At 43.8% G+C, this 21,791-nt stretch overlaps 1 protein-coding gene across 1 annotated transcript in view; it reads right to left on the reverse strand.

The window, feature by feature from the left end:
* Chd1l (chromodomain helicase DNA binding protein 1 like) overlaps positions 1-14,688 on the reverse strand; it is a 33,568-nt gene extending 18,880 nt beyond the window's left edge. Inside the window, exons 1-11 of the mRNA XM_042683945.1 lie at positions 14,581-14,688; positions 13,868-13,980; positions 10,743-10,849; positions 9,727-9,841; positions 8,419-8,450; positions 6,999-7,080; positions 5,571-5,733; positions 4,797-4,952; positions 4,125-4,214; positions 2,319-2,415; positions 724-797 (exon numbers count right to left, since the gene is read on the reverse strand). Coding sequence (XP_042539879.1) covers positions 724-797; positions 2,319-2,415; positions 4,125-4,214; positions 4,797-4,952; positions 5,571-5,733; positions 6,999-7,080; positions 8,419-8,450; positions 9,727-9,841; positions 10,743-10,849; positions 13,868-13,891 — 940 coding nt within the window. The 5' untranslated portion in view covers positions 13,892-13,980; positions 14,581-14,688. The remainder of the gene's footprint in view (positions 1-723; positions 798-2,318; positions 2,416-4,124; positions 4,215-4,796; positions 4,953-5,570; positions 5,734-6,998; positions 7,081-8,418; positions 8,451-9,726; positions 9,842-10,742; positions 10,850-13,867; positions 13,981-14,580) is intronic.
* Between the last annotated feature and the right edge of the window lie 7,103 nt (positions 14,689-21,791).

The following is a 21,791-nucleotide window of genomic DNA, read 5'->3' on the forward strand; positions in this document are numbered from 1 at the left end:
AGCCTCTACTTTTAATAAAGCTTATGGAAAAGATTGAGAGGGAGAGTTCATCATCTTATAAGCGAACTCAGGCACTTATGAAGAGAACACTCAGCTGCCGCTCTTCCCAGCCCTGATTGTCCATATGCTACAGCAGTTTGCATTTTTTCTTTGTGATGCTACAGAGGCTACTACTCAGGGCCTGCTGCTCTCAGTTACCTCTTTTATTCGGGGCAGGTGCTCTAACCACTTGAGCCACATTCCCCACTCCCAGCTTTTTGGTAGTTAAAAGTCTCTCAGGTTTGTCTGACTAAGCTGTCTTCAAACCACAATCCTTAGATCTCAGTCTCCTAAGTATCTAGGAGCATGAACAACCGGCAACTGGCATCGAGAGTTCTTTTTATGTGTGCTCCTGTAACAGACCTCTCATTCTCACTTGGCCTTCTTGCCCCTCGCTGATGGTCTACCACTTGAACCATGCCTCCCAGTCTGACATTTTGCTGGTTTATTGGTGATGGAGTCTTGCAGACTTTTCTGCCTAGGCAAGCTTTGAACCTTGATCCTCAGATCTCGGCCTCCAAAGTAGCTAGGATACAGGCGTAAGCCACCACCTCAGACTCCTCTTTTTAGTTTTGAACAGCGTTTGTGAGCTGCTTACTTTTGTAAAATTCCTACTCATCCCATGTTATTCTTCATAGAGCTGCCTAAAAAAAGTTTAGGAAATGAGCATCTAAGGGGAGTTACCTCTGTAATCCATATAGTCTTGGAGAATATCCAACATCTGGGTCATCTGAGAGAAAAGCAGAACCCGATGGCCCCTGGGAAGAAAAACAAAGTAGGAACTAATAACTCAGAGGCAGAAGCAAGCCACACCTTACACTACTAACTCAGAGGCGGTGGTGAGCCAAGCGTTTACACTAATAACTCAGAGGTGGAGGTGAGCCATACCTTAAACTTGGGGCTTTTCTCTGGTTGTGTTTATTGTTTCTGTTTTTAATCTGATGTATTGGAGATATGAGCCTCATGGACTTTCCTGCCGGGGCTGCCTTCAAACTGTGATCCTCAGATCTCAGCCTCTTGAGTTGCTAAGATTACAGGTGTGAGCCACCAGTGCCTGGCCAAACTCTTCAATACTTAATACTTAGGATAGTTATATAGATATATAAGACCAATAAAATACAGTCAACATGTGATCATTGAACTTGTACATCCTGAAAGTTGGAAAATGTTGCCAATTCTGAAGTTTTAGGTGTCTGAGGCCATAACTGGTAGTGAACAATCCTCGAGCGTTTTCCTAAATGCAGTTTTCCCGCTGGTGACTAGCAAGACCACATACAAGCCAGACACCCAATCACCAAACACTAAATATGGGCTTCTTTTTGGGGGGGAGGAAAGGGGGATTTGTTTTGGTGCCAGTACTGGGGCTTGAACTCAGAGCCTGAGCATTCTTGCTTGGCTTTTTCTCTCAAGGCTGGTGCTCTACCACTTGAGCCATATCTCTACTTGTATTTTTTTGTTGCTGGTTAATTGGAGATTAAAAAGTCTCATGAACTTTTCTTTCTGGGCTGGCTTTGAACCTTGGTCCTCAGATCTTAGCCCCCTGAGTAGCTAAATCACAGATGTGAGCCACCACTGCCTGGCTAAACTTGGTCTTTTGGTGCCCAACTCAAGTCTCTGGGAAAGAGACTCCCAAGTTCTACGTTTAAATCAATCCCCCGAAGGCTAACAAAAAGGCTGTTTTGTGAGCCTGTCTGCTGATTCACTGCAAGCTGCCAGCAGTTAGCCACAAAAGACACCATCCCTGTGGAGCTAAATGATAAGCTGGAGTGCTGAGGTCAACACACTCCAGTTAACCAGGTAGCCAAGAGAGGCAGGTGTTGCCAGTGCTGGATCAGAACCCCAAGTCCTGTATGAATTCAGGAAAAGAACAGGGTGATCACGGAAAGTGTGGGAGAAAAGTGGTAAAGAAGGAAGAACCTTGGTCAGGCTCTTGTAAAAAGGAAGACTCAGTCAATCCCAAGAAATCATTAAATACACCTTGTAGGTGGTTCACACCTGTAATCCGAGCTACTCAGGAGGCTAAAATCTGAAGATCCTCGCCTGAAAAATCCAAGAGACCCTTATCTCCAATTAACCAGCAAAAAGCTGGAACTTTAGGTATGGCTCAAACAGTAAAGCTCCAACCTTGATTGAAAAAAATCAAGCAAGAGTGTGAGTTCCTGAGCTCAGTACCAAAAACAACAACAACAACAACAACAATAAAAACAGAAAGAAAGAAATCATTAATTTTCTCATGATTCAAGTCTGGACAGTCACTAGCTCAGAAACCTAATGCTGACCTGGAATACAGGAATGCCAGCAGCTTGTCCAGTAGGTGAAGTTTTCCACTAACTTCAACCAGGTGTTCTCCAATTTCAAAAGGCTCTGGTTCCACACCTGGCAAAGAGAACCCAGTCTCAATAATGTACCATAGGTCAGGCCAGACTCCTCAAATAGAAAAGCCACTATTTACCAGGCTCTGGTGGCTCATGCCTGTAATCCCAGCTACTCAGGAGGCTGAGATGTGAGGAGCCAGGTTCAAAGCCAGCCCAGGCAAACAAATCTATAAGACTCTTGTCTCCTATTAACCACCAAAAAGCTAGAAGTGAAGCTGTGGCTCAAGTGGTAGAGTGGGAACCTTGGGCAAAAAAAGCTAAGGGAGAGTGCCCAGACCTGAATTCAAGTCCCAGAACCAGTGCATGCATGTACACATACACACACTCAAATTCACACACACACACACACTCACCCATGTCAATATTCAGGCTACAGTATCATCCATACCCCTTTCTGATGCATAATATGCTCCAGTCTCTTTCGTTGGAGGCATTTGATAATTGTATGCATGGTCATCTCTGTTGCTTGACACCAACCACAGAGCTTAACCAAAAGAGCCTAATAAATATTAATCTAAAGAACAAACCCAACCCAAATTCATTCTTCAGGAAACTGAGGCACAGGGAGATGCTAACAGCCAATATATTCAGAAATGAAATCTTGAGCTTCTCATTCTAAAAAAATAAATCCAAGGGGCTGAGTATGAGAGTGCACACTTGTAATTCCAGCTACTTGGAAGTTGAAGACAGGAAGCTCTTGTCTTAAGACAAAGTTTAGACAAAAGTTAGTGACACCCTATTTCAAAAAACAAAGCCAGTAGGCCAGGGAAACAGTGGCTTACACCTATAATCCTAACCACTCAGGAGGCCGAGATCAAAAGGTTGCAGTTTGAAGCCAGCGTAGGCAGGAAAATCTGTGAATCTCTTATCTCCAATGAACTACTCAGAAAAAGCTGGAAGTAGAGCTGTGGCTCAAGTGGTAGAGCACTAGCTCAGGGACAGTTCCCAGGCCCTGAGTTCAAACTCCAGCACTGACAAAAAATGAAACAAAACAAAACTGAAAGCCAGTAGTGTTGGCAGTTGCCTGTACTTCTGGTCCAAGGCCAGCCTGGGCAAAAGCCCAAAACCTTATCTGAGAAATAACTAAAGCAAAAGGGGCTGATGTATGACTCTGAAGTGGCCTAGGAAATGTGAGGCCTGAGTTTAGACCTCAATAAGGCCAACACAAAAAAAGGAACAAAAAAAGAACTGAGAAGCAGACTCAGAGATGGTGCCAGTGATTCATAACTGTAATCCTATCTACTCAGGAGGCTGAGATCTAAGGATCAGGGTTCAAAGTCAGCTGGAGCGGGAAAGTCTGTGAGATTCTTATCTCCAATTAGCTATAGCAAAAAGCTGAAAGTAGAGGTGTGGAGCTCAAAAAAGTGCCAGTTCCTGGCTCAAGCAACTCTTTTTTTTTTTTTTTTGAAGTTACAGGGCTTGAACTCGGGGTCTGAGCACTATCCCTAGTTCTTTGTGCTCAAGACTACTGCTTTACCACTTGAGCCATAGCTCCACTTCTGCTTTTCTGGTGGTTAACTGGAGAAAAGATTGGATTTTCCAGCTAAGGCTGGCTTCAAACCATGATCCTCAGATCACAACCTCCTGAGAAGCAAGGATTGCAGGTGTGAGCCACTGATGCCTGGCTCTTGCAACTTTTTTGAAGAATTGTACTACAATTCTGGCCACAGAACTTTCTCAACAAATGGTGGGGAAAAGGGCACCGCTCACCATCAAACAAGTACGGATGATCCACACACTTTCGAAGCTGGGACAAGACGTTCTGGAGTTTTTTCTTTGCCATCTCATTTTCAAATGCATCTTCCATTTTAAACAGAGAGGGAGGCAGACAGACAAAAAGATAGGTAAATCAACCTACCCATAACTGACAACCAAGTCTCAGTAATTTTTAAAATACTTTGCCACTGGTCAGAACTGGTGGTTCACCCCTGTAATCCTAGCTACTCAGGAGGCTGAGACTGGAGGATCACGTTTAGATGCCAGCCTGGACAGGAAAGTCTCTTGTGACTCTTACCTCCAATTAACCAGCAAAAACCAGAAGTGGAAGTATGGCTCAATTGGACTGCTAGCCTTTGAGTAAAAAAGCTTAGGGACAGTGCTCAGGTCCTGAGTTCAAGCCCTAGTACCAGCACATACACACAAAATTGTTTTAATAATGGCTGGTGCCAGTGGCTAATGCCTGTAATCCTAGCTACTCAGGAGGCTGAGATCTAAGGATCGTGGTTCAAAGCCACCGCAGGCAGGAAAGTCTGTGAGACTCAAATCTCCAATTAATCACCAAAAAGCCAGAAGTAGCACTCAGGGACAATGACAATGCCCTGAGTTCAAGCCCCAGCACTGCCCACCCCTACAAAAACAACAGGAAGAAGACCTTCTGATTACCCAAGTCTTTCATCAAAATGGCCTTGTAGTATTTTTTCTGCAGGGCTGACAGGCCATGGTAAATCACTACTTCTGTTTTCCTGGGAAGGTCAGCAGCGACCTCAGCTTTCACTCGTCTCAGCAGAAATGGCTGCAGGAGTCTGTGTAGTTCACTTGCTGTGTAATAAAAACACAAGCTCATGAACTACTTAGAGAACATACAGCAGTTTATTATTTAGCTAGTGTCTCATTTTCACACTCATTCTGCATGCTGGATAGTTATTTTTCATAGTACCCATGCACCTGTTAGTCATATCCCTATAAAGCTAATTCAAGTTGAAAAAGCATTAGAAGGAGAGAGGAAGGAAGGGAAGGAAGGAGGGAAGAGAAGGAGGGAGGGAAGGAGAACAGACAACTGGAGCTCTATCACCTGCCTTGTTTCAGGCAGACACCCTTGGTTACCAGTTCTATTTACTCTATCAGTAATTCTTATAAATCAGGGCAGTTTCTCTGCTGAGACCCTCTGGAGATGATTTGTAGAAAAGAAACTTGCAGCTGGGCACTGGTGGCTTATGCCTATAATCCTAGCTACTCAGGAGGCTGAGAATGAGGATCATAGTTCCAAGCCAGCCAGGGCAGGAAAGTCTGTGAGACGCTTATCTCTAATGAACCACCAAAAAACCAGAAGTGGTGCTGTGGCTCAAAGTGGTAGAGAAAGAGCTCAGGGACAGTACCCAGTTCAAGCCCCGTGACCGACAAAACAAAACAAAACAAAAAAATGAAAAAGAAACTTGCCTGATGTGGACTCTTTCTCAATATCCTGGTAACGCTGAACAAAATCTTCCACCTGCTCTCTGGAAAAGAGTTCAGGCTCCACAAAACTGAGGAGGGAGTAGAGTTCCGAGAGGCTGTTCTGGATGGGTGTTCCGGTCAATAGGATCCTGAAGACCACTGAGAACTCAATGACACAAATAAACAAAATGAGAAGTCCCTAACAGGCAAGCAAGACTGAGAGATCCAACAAAGAGCCACATGGAACAATGGAATCTGGAGGCTCAAGTTCAAGTTGCCTGATGTAATTTTATTTTTTCAATGCTGGTACTGAGGCTTGGACTCCTGGAGCTTCCCTAAGCTTTTACATTCAAGGATGGCACTTGACCATTTGAGCCTTACCTCCATTATCACTTTTTTTGCTAGTTAATTGGGAGATGTGAATCTCATGGACTTTCCCACCTGCGGTGGGAAACTATGATCCTTAGATCTCATCCTCCTGAGCAGCTAGGATTACAGGCATGAGCCACCGGTGCCCAGCAATGCTCTATTTAATGTAGAAAATATCTTCTATGGTTTCAAAGTTAAGAAGGGGAGAACAATCTGGTCAAGAAGGTGCTGCTATAAGGATGGAAGGATGTCCAATTTGTGAACCTGGGCATGTTCACATGGTATTCAATACGGTTACTACTATTCAGTCTATGTGGGGATTCAAACTGTTAACAAGCACCTAACAAGCACACAGGCATGCACACCTGGTGTTTGAGAAGCTAGCACTACAGCCTTAGAATGACAAGCAAGAGCTAGACCCTACCAACTCCCTTTTACAAAACTTTATGATACATCAGATGTAAGACATCAAGACTTCTTGAAGTTTCTGGACACTATGCCATACACAGTCAAAAAATGGATGGATTCCTTAGAATTTTGAGAAAGAAATAAGGACAGTAAGAATAAGAAGACTAGCTGGGCAAAGGTGGCTCATGTCTGTAATCTTAGCTACTCAGGAGGCTGATATCTGAACATTGCAATTCAAAGCCAGCCCAGGAGGAAAGTCCATGAGACTCTTATCTCCAATTAACCACCAGAAAACCAAAAGTGGAGTTGTGGCTCAAGTGATAGAGCGCTCGCCTTGAGCTGAAGAGCTCATGTCCAGCGCCCAGACTCAGAGTTTGAGCCCCATGACAGACCTCCCCCCCCCAAAAAAAAGAATAAAACTTTTATTAGTAAGTAATTAAATACTCATTAGTATAAAAATTTAGTCAGAATTAAAAATTTAGGAAAAACAGGAGGCTGAGATCTGAAGATCAAAGTATGAAGACACCTAGGTAGGATAGTCTGAGACTCTTATCACCAATTAAGCACCAAAAAGCCACAAGTGGAGGTGTGGCTCAAGTGGTAGAGTGCTAGCTTTGACTGAAAAATCCAAGAAAGAATATCCTACAATGTTACCTCTGTGAGTGTCTTATGCAGCTGGGAGTTTTGGTTCTTCAGTCTGTGAGCTTCATCCACAACAAGAACACTCCAAGGAAAGCTGGGAGAGAAAATCCAAGCTTTCAGTTGGAAATAAAACATTTATAATCATAACTAAAAAAATCTTTGAACATTGTACACCCTTTTTTTGGGAAAGGTTCAGTTGTGGGGCTTAAACTCTGGTCCCAGGCGCTATCCCTCAGCTCTTCAAGGCAAGTGCTCTACCACTTAAGCCACTGCGCCACTTCTGGTTTTCTGATGGTTAATTGCAGATAAGAGTCTCACGGAAGCCGGGCGCTGGTGGCTCACGCCTGTAATCCTAGCTACTCAGGAGGCTGAGATCTGAGGATCTCGGTTCAAAGCCAGCCCGGGCAGGAGAGACCGTGAGACTCCTATCTCCAATAAACCACCAGAAAACCGGAAGTGGTGCTGTAGCTCAAGTGGTAGAGTACTCGCCTTGAGCTGAAGAGCTGAGGGACAGCGCCCAGGCCCAGAGTTCAAGCCCCAGGACCGACAAAAAAAAAAAAAAAAGAGTCTCACGGACTTTCCTGCTCAGGCTGGCTTTGAACTGCAATGCTCATATCTCAGCCTCCTGAGTAGCTAGGATTACAGGCGTGAGTCACCAGCACTCGGCTTGTACATCCTTTTTTAAAAGAGGTAAAAACGGTATAAAAAAAAAATGCAGAATCCAGTGGGCACCAGTGGTTCACACCTGTAATCAGGGCAGGCAGGAAAAGTCCATGAGCCTCAACTCTCCAATTAACCACCAAAAAACGGGGCTGAAGGCATGTTGTTCAAGTGTGGTAGGGTGCCAACCCTGAGCAGAAAAAGCTAAAGTACAGCACCTAAGCCTAAAGTTCAAGCCCCAGTAAAACAAAAAAAGAAAAGAAAATCTTGTAGCTTTTTAACCACCAGCCCTTCCGTTTAATCTCAACCTCTAAGCCAGCCATTCCTAATAAGAAATTTAATAGTGGGGCTGAGAAGGTGGCTCAGTGGTAGAGCGCTTGCCTTGCATGCATGAGGCCCTGGGTTCGATTCCTCAGCACCACATAAGCCAGAAGTGGCACTGTGGCTCAAGTGCTAGCCTTGAGCTGAAGAGCTGAGGGACAGCACCCAGGCCCAGAGTTCAGGCCCCACAACCGGACCCCCCCCCCCCGCCAAAAAAAAAGAAATTTAATAGTTCCCCATTGGCTAGATAAAGCTGAAGTTTGCAGAAATCAAGTACATAACAAGGACATAAAACAAGTACATAACCACAGAGCAAAAGATAAGAATCTGGAAACTGAGACTCTGGCCTTGCCACACATGACCTCATTGACCATACAGTGGACATAGAAGACACAAAGTATCAGAGCAGGAAATAAAGATTCAAGTTTCTGAGGTAGCACAACCTACTCACGATTTCAGAAATGAGGCATCTTTCAAGCAAATCTGAAAAATTAAGGACAATTTAAGGATAATATTAATCACAGAGAAAGAGAAAGAGAGAGAGAGAAAGAGAGAGAGAGCGTGTGTGTGTGTGTGTGTGTGTGTGTGTGTGTGTGTGTTGGTCCTGAGGCTTGAATGTGAGGCTTCATTCAAGGCTGATGCTCTACCACTTGAGCCACAGCTCAATTTCTGCCTTTTTGCTGGTTAATTAGAGATGAGTCTCTCTTCCTGCCCAGGCTGGCTTCAACCCTCAGTCCTCAGATATCAGCTCCTTGAATAGCTAGGATTACAGGTGTGAGCTGCTGACACAGCGCTGATATTAATTAATTCTGGTAAGTAAGCTAGCTTCTTGTTTCCTGTCGAACTTAACTTACAGTATTCAACCAAGTCTTTCCTGTTCATAGAAAAACAAAATTTTTCATAATTTTTAAGTAGCCAAGTCTATGAATAGAACTGAGGCACAATTAAGTGAAAAGTCTTGTTTATAATGATCCAGTCTCAGCTTAAATAGCAGGATTTTAAAGCCAGGCACCAGTGCCTCCTATCTGTCATCCTAGCTCCTAAGGAGGCTGAGCTCTGAGGACTGCAGTTCCAAGCCAGCCCAGTCAGCAAAGTCTGTGAGACTCTAATTAGCCACCAAAAAGCCAAAAGTGGAGGTGTGGTACAAATAATAGATCACCACTCTTTTTTTTTTTTTTTTTTTTTGGGTCCAGTCGTGGGGCCTGAACTCTGGGCCTGGGCGCTGTCCCTCAGCTCTTCAGCTCAAGGCTAGCGCTCTACCACTTGAGTCAGCGCCACTTCCGGCTTTGTTCTTTTTGCTTATGTGGTGCTGAGGAATCAAACCCAGGGCTTCAGGCATGCAAGGCAAGCGCTCTACCACTGAGCCAACTCCCAGCCCTAGATCACCACTCTTAAGCAAAAAAAGTTAAGTGAGAGTAAGAGGTTTAAACCCCAGTACTGACACATACTCACACACAAAAAGAAAGAAAGAAAGAAAAGGATTTAAAATATGACTAGAAAAATAAAATTTAAAGAAAGGTGAGGAGAGCTAAGAGTGCCCCCATCCCATCCCTATTTGCCTGCCCTCCTCCCCCTCAGCCAAGAGGCCACTCCAGGGCCCCCACCCTGGGATGCCCGCAAGAGCCATCAGGAGAACAAGGGGAAAAAACACGAGTCTTCTCTTCCCTCTCTGAGAACAAGACTCAGACAGGTTCTATTCCCAAAGGATGTATATTATTGAAAGTCAAACTCCAAGCTTCTGAGGGCCTGGAGTAGGTACCTCGTAGGTGGTCAGCAGCACATGAAAACGCGACTCTTCTTTCAGGCCATGCTGAAGGTGGGCTCTCTCCTCCTTAGCACCTGCGTAGATGATGCAGGAAAGATCGGGAGCCAATCTAGATGCAAGAAATGGTGAGTGACTCCCAGGGCAGGGGCAGGGTACCTTTCATGGAAGTTTTGCAATGTGCCAAGCTCATGAGGTCCTGTACACAGAGTCCTGGATTCCCGACTAGAGTAAAACCTAAACCCAAGGAAAGGCCCCAGCACAGCAGGTAGGAGAATGAGGTCTGAGAGGGCCTAGTGCTGACGCTGAAAGTGAAGCTCATTTTGTCAGTTATTTCATCTGTCATTAGAAAAAAAATGTTTAACCCACCCCCCTCCAACACACCCAATTTGGAAGTACTGGAGTTGCAGCTTGAATCTAGGGCCTTGAACTCAATAGCTAAGTGCGCTACCACTCAAGCTACAGCCCCAGCCCTTTTACATTGTATGTTTTTATTTGAGCTAGTGTCTTACACACTTTTCCCAGTCCTTCTGGGGAGCTGAGATGACAAGTTTGCACCACCATGCCAGGCTCCTAGTAAAAAATGGGTACTGATCTTTAAATTGCCAAATAGTAACAGGCATGGTGGTAACAAATCTGTAATCACAACTACTCAGTAGAAAAAACAGGAGGATCATGAGTTCCAGGTCGGGCTGGGCAGTTAGCAAGACACTATCACAAAACAATATGCAAACAAAATCACTGGGCATGTAGCTCAAATGGTAGACCCTAGGTTCTGTCCTTGGAATGAATGAATGAATTGAACCAGTGACTACATGAATACATACATACAAAAACTGAATAGTAATCATAAAAGACACTGTTCCACCTCTGTCAGATCCTCAGTGTTACATATTCCAGAGCTTTCTGGCATACATAACCTCACTGATTATGGTAAGGTACTGTTTCATCATATTGTATACATCATCCAGGAAAATATCATCCATAAAGTTCCAGCTACGTCTACTCTTTACCTTTCCAACTCTTCCTTCCAGTTGTTCAAGACAGACAAGGGACAAAGAATGAGAAATGGTCCTTCATCATTTAACCTTCCTGCCAGGTACAGGAAGAGAGCAATCGTCTGGAAGAAAAGAAGACATCAAAATTCTTTTCAGCTTGATTTTCTTGGAGGTCATTGTATGGAGCACTGTCCCTTAGCTTTTTCACTCAAGGTTAACAATTCTACCACTTGAGCCACAGCTCCACTTCCAGTTTTTGATGGTTAATTAGAGATAAGAGTCACATGGACTGTCCTGCCCAACCTGACTTTCAACTATAAACCTCAGAACTCAGACTCATGGGCAGCTAAGATTACAGATGTGAACCTTCACGGCCTGGCAATGCATCCATTTTGACCACATCTTCCCAGGAGGAACAACCACAAAGTCCCCACAACCACAAGGAACACAGATTCCTACACACAACCTGCTTTGTAAGGGAGTTAAACAGTCTCCTGCACGTTAGGAGAGTAATCCATTCCTGCCTCAATAAACTTGCCAAAGCAATGCACAGTGTGCAATTACTTCAGTAGTTAGCAAGCAATGAGGCTCAATATTTATGTAATGGAACCTCTAATGCAATGAAAAGAGTCACGAAGGAATAGAACTCCAGATAGCAATGTAACTCATAGATAAAAACCAGACACATGCTCCCAATTTTGTTCTGTAATAGTGTAGCAGGAGAAAGTCTCAGTGTCTCTACCAATGTTTCCACGGCCTCAGCCTTCTCTGACTCCATTAGTATTCCGTCATGGTTTGGGTTTGAGGGGATTTTATAATCCCTTCCTCCTGGGCATCTCCTATTGCATGGGAAAAGAGCACTCATGCGCACAGCATTGACTTCGGGGTCCTTTCCTTATCACTACTGTTGAATCAACCTATGACACTTGAAGTGCTAGGACTCTTAAATAAATGAAACATCTCCCTAACTCCAGCATGGGATTTCTGAGTCATCCAGATGTGAAGCCCCTTCATTTTGAGGAAAGGAGAATCATTTTCTTGAAATCAAAAATATGCAACGTTCTGTGTGCTCGTTATTCCTCCTAAATTCCTAGCTACTCAGAAGCCTGAGACCTTAGAATTTAAGTTCAAACCCAATCCAAGCTGGAAAGTTGATGAGCCTCAGAGATGGCCAGGTGACAACCAAAAAGTTGGAAGAGGAGTTCTGGCCAAAGAGGCAGAGCACTAGCCCTGAGGCAAAAAAAAAAAAGTGTTAGGGCCAAGAAAGAAAGAAAGAAAGGAAGGAAGAAAGAAAAGAGGAAAAAAGCCATACATAGAACTATGATACAGTGATCCCACTCTTGGTTTTTAACCAAAAGATTACAAGTCAGGATACAGAAAAGACACTTGCACAACCATGTTCAATGTTGCACTATACACCACAGCCAAGTTATAGAAACAGCCCAGATGCCCTACAATGGGTAAGAAAACCAAGAAAATATGAGAGAGAGAGAGAGAGAGAGAGATACACACAATGGAATTTTATTCATCCATTAGGAAGGATAATATTATGTAAGGTGCAGGGAAATGGGAAGGACCTGGAAAAAAAAGTGTTAAATGAAGTAAGTCATGTGTATGTTTTTTCTCATATGTGGAAGTTACATCTAAATTATAAATATGTAAAGCCAACAGATGCCAAGACATTTTGGAAAACATAGGGCAAATTCTTTACCACAATAGAGAAATGGGAAGCAGCTCACCTCCTATTGAGGAAGAAGATTCATATTAGAAGTAATCCAGTTAAGAAAATATAGCATTGCTAGGAGCCAGTGGCTCACACTCAGTTACTCAGCATGCTGAGATCTGAGGATGTGGTTCAAAGACAGACAGGGCAGAAAAAGTCTATGAGACTCTTATCTCTGATTAACCACCAAAAAGCTGGAAGTGGAGGTATGGCTCAAATGGTAGAGTACCAGCCTTAAGCAAAAGAGCCAAGCAAAAAGCAAAAGTACCCTTATGCACCAGACACTATGTTGAAAATGAACTATAAAACTTGTGGGTGGGGACGGGAGGGAGAAACAGAGGGAAGGGGTGACATTGTTCAAAAAGAAATGTATTCTTTACCTGACTTATGTAACAATAACACCTCTGTACATCACCTTTATAAATACAATAAAAAATTTTAAGAAAGTACAAAGCCCTGAGTTCAAGCATATACACACACACACCAAAACAAAAACCCCATAGCATCACTAAGGAGATCAAAGTCAATTTGATCTTTGTGCAGATATATTTTACTTTTCTTTTTATATACTTTATATATATATTTAGTATTTTCTTTTTATATATTTTATTGTCAAGAGACAGAAAAATCCTGGGCCAGGCTATACTTCCACTCTTCTACTATGCTTCTAACTAGGCACATCTTCTGCAGGTTAGATATACAACTCCAAAACACCCCCAAACTAAAGCTTGGCATCAGTGGCCATGCTACTCAGGAGGTTGAGACCTAGAAGGCAGCCCAGGCAGAAAATCCCATAATACTCTTATCTCTAACCATCAAAACAGCAAGAACTGCAGTTGTGGTTCAAGTAGTAGAATGCTATCCTTGAGCAAAAAAGCTAATGGACAATACCCAGGCAGAGTTCAAGCCCTAGGACCAGCACACACACATATGAGAGAGAGAGAGGCAAGGGGGGGGGAAGGAAATGAAGGTGGGAATCCCTTTTTTCCTTTTTCTCACTGACACAAATTTTGCTAAGAAGAAGAAGCAGTCTGAAAAAAGAAGGAAGCAGCCTGGGTAGAACAAGAAGAGATACTTAAAAATTTCATTCCCAAAGGTTTGATCTTTCAAAAACTTATAGGCATAGTGGTGCTGTGGCTCAAAGTGGTAGAGCACTAGCCTTAAGCTGAAGAGCTCAGGAACAGTGCTCAGGCCCAGAGTTCAAACCCCATGACCAACCTCTCCTCCCCTCCCCCCAAAAAAGGATGTGGCTAATAAAAAACCTATAGGCATTTCACATATGTTATTCTCTATAGCAAATATAATTGTTTTCTATTAAAAACAAAACAGGTGTCGCAGATAGTAGCTACAGACAGTAAGGAGTTGGCCAGAAGGTATTTCAGTGGAAACCAAGCGTGCCCATTCTGCAGTGCCGTACCTGGCAGGTCTTACCCAGACCCATCTCATCCCCCAGGATGCAGCCATTCTGACAGTGGAAGCACTGGGCCAGCCAGTTGACCCCCTCCAGTTGGTAAGGTCGGAGATGAATCCCTAGAAATAAAAGACACAGCTTGTCAAGGTGCAAGGTGGAGCCAGATTCACAAACTAGGTTGGTTGTAAGGCTGGACGAGAACCAGGCCTCAGTGTCCCCAAAACTCTCAATCTCACTGACCACATGGATGTTTTGTTGGAAAGTTCGAGGTATGTAAACATTTACTGAATGCCGCCCGTGATCACAGCCCTGCAGCTTTGCTTTTCTTATAATGGTGGGTGTGCGCGCGCGCGTGCGTGTGCGCACGCGCGCGCCCCCCTGCGCCCGGCGCCTGACTTCAGCCCTCTTCCGGCTTTCTCACTCATGGCTGGCGCTCCACCACTAGAGCCACAGCGCCCCTCCCGGCCTTTCGGGGGTCCCTGCGCGTGCTCGGCCCTCGGGGACGCGCCAAAAAGTGGGAGAGGAGTTGGGGAAGTTTCACCCGCGCAGCCAGGAGGCCGAGGGGGGCCCGCAGCGAACGCCCTCCCCACGCGGGATCCCCGCCGTCCCCTCTCCCGGGAGGCCCCTTCCCGCCGGCAGCCGCGGGCACTCCCGGGCCTCTCGTCCCGGGGTCCTGCCACACTTCTCCACGCCTGCCCCAGCCGGGACGGGCAACTCACCGGCCAGGCCCCACTGCTCCAAGTCCGGCGTCCGCACCCGCGTTCGCACCGTCACCGACCGGCCCTCAGCCGGCAGAGCCCGTAGGAAGCCCGGCTGCTCGCCCGCCATCCGGTTGCGAGAGGCTACGCGCCGGGCCACGCCCCTCGCGGCTCCCGCTTCGTCCTGCCACGCCCCCTCCTGCTCAGGCCACGCCCCCTCCCTCTCCCCCTCGCCCCCCCCCTCTCTCTCTCTCTCTCTCTCCCCCCCCCCCGCCCTCCCCCCCCCCCCCCCCCCCGCCCTTTCCCTGGGCCGCTGCCAGTGGAGTTTCTCTGCCCTGAATGGGCGGCAGGCGCGTTCAGGACTTCCTGGAGGGCAAATGCTGGGAGGGGTTCTTTTTCTGCTCTAACGAGCACTTAAACGGATGTTTTCCCTAAATGCACTGATGGTTTTGTGGATGCACAGGGATCCGCACGGACGTTCAGGCTGCAGTTTTCCTAGTAGGTGTTTTCTGGTAGATAGGAACACTTGATGCCATTTTTCAAGGCCCCTGGCCTGGCCTGGGACCTCCTGTGAGTGTACTGGGTTTCTGGTCTCCAGTGTGACCTATTTCTTATGCTCCAGATGCTAATCTGCTGAACAGACCTGCTAAAGCAACAGTGTCAGCAACCTGCTACTGAAATATAGGAGTTCTTTTATATTTCTTAACTTCACATATATATCCGAGATAGAATCTTAGCTACAAGGTTAGTAGGCGGTTGATTTATTGTCATTATTATTATTATTATCTGGAATCTAAAATATAGCTAAGAATTATGGTATACCCAGGGAGGAGTCCAACAGTGTATCTCCATTGAGCAACTAACTTACAGTTTCACAAAGTTCCAGGAAGCTGAGACTTAAGGGGTGACTCCGAAGGAACCAGACAAATGGGACAAATAAATGAATGCAGACATAATATTCAATATACGTACGTGAAAATGGACCCAGGCAACTTTAGGGGGTGGGTGAGACTGGGAGAGATGGGAGAGTGATGGAACAGGTGCCATTGATAAAGATGCTTTGGCACATTGGATTAAAACCCCTTCGTGCCGCACTGGTGGCTCACGCCTGTCATCCTAGCTACTCAGGAGACTGAGATCTGAGGATCGTGATTCAAAGCCAGCCTGGACAGGAAAGGCCCTGAAACTCTTATCTCCAATAAACCACCAGAAAACCAGAAGTGGTGCTGTGGCTCAAGTGGTAGAGTGCTTACCTTGAGATGAAGGGCTGAGGGACAGCGCTCAGGCCGAGTTCAAGCCCCATGACCGACCAAAAAAAAAATCTTTGTATAACTGTATACAGATAATTTTTATTTACTTAGTATTTATTCCTCTACCACTTGAGCTACGGAGTCACTTCTGGCTTTTTCTGTAGTTTATTGGAGATAAGAGTCTCATGAAAGAGTCCCTGGAGTGGCTTCAAACCACCATCCTCAGCTCTCAGCCTCCTGAGTGGCTAGAATTACAGAGATGAGCCACCAGCACCCAGCTCAGTTAATTTTTTTAAAATAAAAAATAAAGCTAAGAAAAGTAGCTGAGAGACTTCAAGTATGCAAATAAAGTAACATAAAACTTTTACTTGAAGCAGGGCATTAGTAGCTCATGTCTTAATCCTAGCCACTTAGGAGGTTGAGAGCTGAGGTTTGAGGTTTAAAGCTAGCCAGGCAAAAAGGTCTGTGAGACTCTGGAATACCTAATCTAGCCCCAATGAAATGCCTAGCCTTCCCCTAACCCCAGTTTTATAGCAAAGGGCCATGCAGAGTTGCATGATAAGGGAAAATCTGGAGTTAGAGAGTAAATACATCTCAAGAGTAAACTGTTAAATTGTGATGTCCTGTTTTGCACCCTACCTAGGTCACAAACCCCTTAACTGTCATTTTTGTTTAAATTAAGAGATACATGCTGCCATCTCCTTGTAGACTGAGCCTTACCTAGTCAGTACCTAATCTCCCTGGTACTAACTAAACATATGTAAATTTTGCAGTTTCTGCCTTTAAAAATCCCACTTAATTTCCCCTCAGAGCCAGGAGATCTGTGTTGGATGGTAGCCACTCTTGACCACTGGCTTCAATAAAGGACCTTCAGAATTTTCAGTATGTGACCCTTCTCTGTTACTCTTATCTCCAATTATCTACCAAAAAGCCAGAAGTAGAGGTGTGGCTCAAGTGGTAAAGTGCCAGCCTTAAGCAGAAAAAGCCAAGTGAGCATTTGAGGCTCTGAGTTCAACTCTTAGTACTCGCACACACGCACGTGCACATGTGCGCACACACACACATACACACAGGATTTTAAATGTATAGAGATAAGGAAAGTAGTACAGTTATTACAGAAAACAAAACGGTACAGGGATGGTAAGGGGAAACAAAGGAAGAGGCAACAATGCTTGATAAGAAATGTACTCATGGCTGGAAAGGTGGCTCAGTGGTAAGAATGCTTGCCTTGCATGCATGAGGCTCTGGGTTCAATTTCTCAGCACCACATAAGCAGAAAAAGCCAGAAGTGTCACTGTGTCTCAAGTGGTAGAACATTAACCTTGAGCTGAAAAGCTCAGGGATAGTGCCCAGACCCAGAGTTCAGGCCCCACGACCAACAAAAAAAAGAAAGAAAGAATAAAAAAAAAGAAATGTACTCATTACCTTGCTCATGTAATTGTAACCCCTCTGCACTGTATTTTCACAATAAAAAATTAATTAAAAAATGGTGGTTCTTCCAAACTAGAAATAAATCTATCAGCAATTTCAGCACTCTGTATATATCCAAAAAGAAGGAGATCAATATATCAAAGAGACACCTGTACTATCATGCACTTTGCAGTACTGTTTACAATATCTAAAACATGGAATCTGTGTAGATCTCTTATCAGTGGACAACTAGATAAGGAAAATGTGGCAGAGGTAAAGAAAGAAAAGAAGGAAGGAAAGGAAGGAAGGAAGGAAAAAAAAATAATATAGATGGATATAGATGTATGTATGTCTGTGTTTTATTTTGTGGCTTTTTGGTTTTGTTTGCTTGTTTGTTTTATTGCTGGTACTCAGGCTTGAACTTGAGCCCTTGCTTTCTTGCTTAGCTTTCTCTGGCATTCTACACTTGAGCCACAGCTCCACTTTCCAGCATTTTACTGGTTAACTGGAGATAAGAGTCCACAACTTTTCTTCTTGGACTGGCTTCAAGTCACAGTCATCAGATCTCAGCCTCCTGACTAGCTAGCCACTGGTGTGTGTGTGTGTGTGTGTGTGTGTGTGTGTGTGTGTGTGTGTGTGTGTGTGAAGTGATCTTACTGTATAGTCCAGCCTGGCCATGGGTCTATGGGCCTATGAGTAACCCTGATGATATAAAATGACTGGGAGACGCACTTCGCAAGAATGGGCGAAGCAAGTGAGTGGAAATTTCATAGCATGGCTGTGCCTGTCAGGCAGCAGGGCTGAGAGGAGAATTTAATGAATTGTGGAAACAAGGACAACAGTGATTGGAATCTGAAACCTCACAATGTGGAAACCCTCCCTTCCATCCAACCCAGGCAACTAGGGGATGAATGCCCTGAAGCCAACCACATCTGACTGAAACCTGGCCTGCTCAGTGGGTTTGCAAAACAGGTTCCCAGAACCAGGACTGCATAAATTACTTCAGGCCAAGCAATACCTGGGTAACAGAAGAAATTAGAGAAGAAATTAAAAACTTCCTATAATTCAATGAAAATGAGGACACATCACAAAGAAACTTGTGGAACACAGCAAAAGCAGTCCTGAGCGGCAAATTTATCGCCCTCAGTGCCCACATCAAGAAAATAGAGACAGACCAAGTAAATAATCTCATGTTGCAATTAAAACAGCTAGAAAAACATGAAAAAATGGAACCTAAAGTCACTAGATGGAGCCAGATAATCAAATTAAGAGTGGAAATTAATGAGATAGAGAATAAGAAAATTATAAATAAAATTAATAAAACAAAAAGCTGGTTCTTTGAATAAATAAATAAAATCGATAGACCTTTGGCAAGATTAATTAAGAAAAGAAGAGAGGAAACCCAAAGTAACAAGATCAGGGATGCCACCCAAGATATCCAAACAATTGTAAAGGACTATTTTCAAAAGTTATACTCTCTAAAGAAAGAAAACCTAGCAGAAATGGATGCATGTTTAGAAAAATACATGTTGGTCGGGCACCGGTGGCTCACGCCTATAATCCTAGCTACTCAAGAGGCTGAGATCTGAGGATCGAGTTCAAGCCAGCCCAGGCAGGAAAGTCCATGAGACTCTTATCTCCAATAAACCACTAGAAAGCCGAAAGTGGCTCTGTGGCTCAAGCGGTAGAGTGCTCGCTGAAGAGTGCAGGGACAGCGTCCAAGACCAGAGATCAAGCCCCACGACCAACCAAAAAGAAAAGAAAAAGAAATACAAGTTGCCCAAACTGAGCAAAGAAGTAAATCAATTAAATAAGCCAATATCTTACAACGAGATACAGGAAGCAATCAGAAGTCATCCAACATGGAAAAGCCCAGGACCAGATGGAGTCACAACAGAATTCTATAAGACCTTTAAAGAAGAACTAATACCCATACTCCTCAAGCTCCTCAGAGAAGTAAAGGAGAGAGGTATCCCAAACTCATTCTACGATGCCAATATCACACTCATCCCCAAACCAGGCAAAGATCCAACCAAAAAAGAAAACTACAGACCAATCTCCTTGATGAACACAGATGCAAAGATCCTTAACAAAGTTCTAGCTAACAGAATCCAGAAACACATTAAAAAAAATCATACACTATGACCAGGTAGGCTTCATCCCAGAGATGTAGGGATAGTTTAACATACGGAAATCAATAAATGTAATCCAACACATCAACAGAGCCAAGGTCAAGAATCACATGATTATCACCACAGATGCAGAAAAGGCTTTTGATAAAATACAACATTCATTCATGTTAAAACCTCTGGAGAAAATAGGAATAGAAGGAACATTCCTTAAAACAATAAAAGCCATATATGACAGACCAATAGCCAATATTATACTTAATGGGGGAAAACTACAACCAATTCTCCTAAAATCAGGAACAAGGCAAGGATGCCCACTGTCTCCACTACTCTTCAATATAGTCCTGGAACTCTTAGCCAGGGCAATAAGGCAAGAAAAAGACATTAAAGGGATCCGCATAGGGAAAGAAGAAGTTAAACTATCCCTTTTTGCAGATGTCATGATACTATATCTTCATGATCCCAAAAACTCCATCCCCAAATTCTTAGAAATTATAAATCACTTCGGCAAAGTAGCAGGATACAAAACCAACCCACAGTCACCTTCTTGTACACTGACAATGTACAAGCAGAAAGGGAAATAAAGGAAGCAACCCCATTCACAATAACCCCCCCAAAATAAAATATTTAGGAATTAATCTAACCAAAGATGTAAAAGAACTATTTAATGGAAAATATAGAACCTTAAAGAAAGAAATTACAGAAGAGACTAAGAAATGGAAAGACCTTCCATGCTCTTGGATAGGCAGACAATATAGTGAAAATGGCAATACTGCCAAAATTAATGTACAAATTCAATGCAATTCCTATTAAAATCCCAATGACATACATTTCTGAAATATAGACAACAGTCTAAAAATTCATATGGAACAACAAAAGACCTAGACTAGCCAAAACAATTCTAGGCAAAAAAAGACAACATGGGAGGGATCTTGATGCTGGACTTCAAACTCTACTATAGAGCCATAATAACAAAGACAGCATGGTACTGGCACAAAAACAGACCCAAAGACCAATGGAATAGAATAGAAAATCCAGAAATAAAACCATATGCCTACAGTCAGTTAATATTTGACAAAGGAGCCAAAGACATACAATGGAAGAAACACAGCCTTTTCAACTACTGGTGCTGGGAAAACTGGGCGGCTACATGCAGAAAACTAAAAGTGGACCCCAACCTATCACCATACACCAACATCAACTCAAAATGGATTAAAGACCTTAACATCAAACCTGAATCCCTGAAACTACTGCAGGATAGAGTAGGAGAGACACTTGAACTTATAGGCACAGGCAGGAACTTCCTGAACAGAGTCCCAGGGTCACAACAAATTGGAGAGAGGCTTGACAAATGGGACTACCTTAAAATAAAAAGTTTCTGCACAGCTAAAGCTATAGCAACCAAGCTAGAAAGACAACCAACTAGCTAGGAAAAAAATATTTACCAACAATATTTCAGACAAGGGGTTAATATCCTATATATACAGGGAACTCAAGAAACTAATCCCTCCCAAACCTAACAAACCAATTACTAAATGGTCAAGGGAACTAAAGAGAGACTTCTTAGAAGAAGAGATAAAAATGGCAAAGAAACACATGAGGAAATGTTCACCATCCCTGGTTGTGAAGGAAATGCAAATAAAGACAACCCTGAGATACCACCTTACACCAGTCAGAATGGCCCACATCCTAAAGTCAGCCAACGACAAATGCTAGAGAAGATATGAGGAAGAGGAATCCTATTACACTGCTGGTGGGAATGTACACTTATACAACCACTTTGGAAAGCAGTCTGGAGGGTCATCAGAAAGCTAAATATTGACCTCCCTTATGACCCAGTCATACCACTTCTAGGCATCTATCCTGAACAACAGGAACCAGTATACAAGGACACATGCACCTCCATGTTTATTGCACCACTGTTCACAATAGCCAGGATATGGAAACAACCCATATGTCCCACCATAGATGAATGGATCCAAAAATTGTGGTATCTATACACAGTGGAATATTATTCAACCATTAGAAAGGACAAAATAATGGCATTTTCAGGGAAATGGATGGAGCTAGAAGAAATCATGTTGAGCAAGGTAAGCCAAGAGCAAAAAGACAAATGGCACATGGTCTCCCTGATAAGTGGATGCTAAATCCAAAATGTAAGGTGATACAACAAAATTAACAAGACTTAAGAAACAAAGGACTTCCATTCATCTGGCCGAATCACTACTAAATAACCCCACGATGCTGATCACATATATGGTATATATGTGCACACCAGAGGGAAACCAGGAGAACAACACAGAATTAGAAGGAATCAGGGGAAAACATACAACAGCAGGACCCATCAGCTGCACTGGACATTGATCAAAATGAACTAAGCAACTCAATGGCAGCGATGGGAGGGAGGGAACAAGTGGGAAAGAGGGAACAGCTGACACTATGC

Source organism: Dipodomys spectabilis, unplaced genomic scaffold, assembly GCF_019054845.1.
Source record: "Dipodomys spectabilis isolate Male_0828 unplaced genomic scaffold, ASM1905484v1 ptg000002l, whole genome shotgun sequence".
Classification (NCBI taxonomy): domain Eukaryota; kingdom Metazoa; phylum Chordata; class Mammalia; order Rodentia; family Heteromyidae; genus Dipodomys; species Dipodomys spectabilis.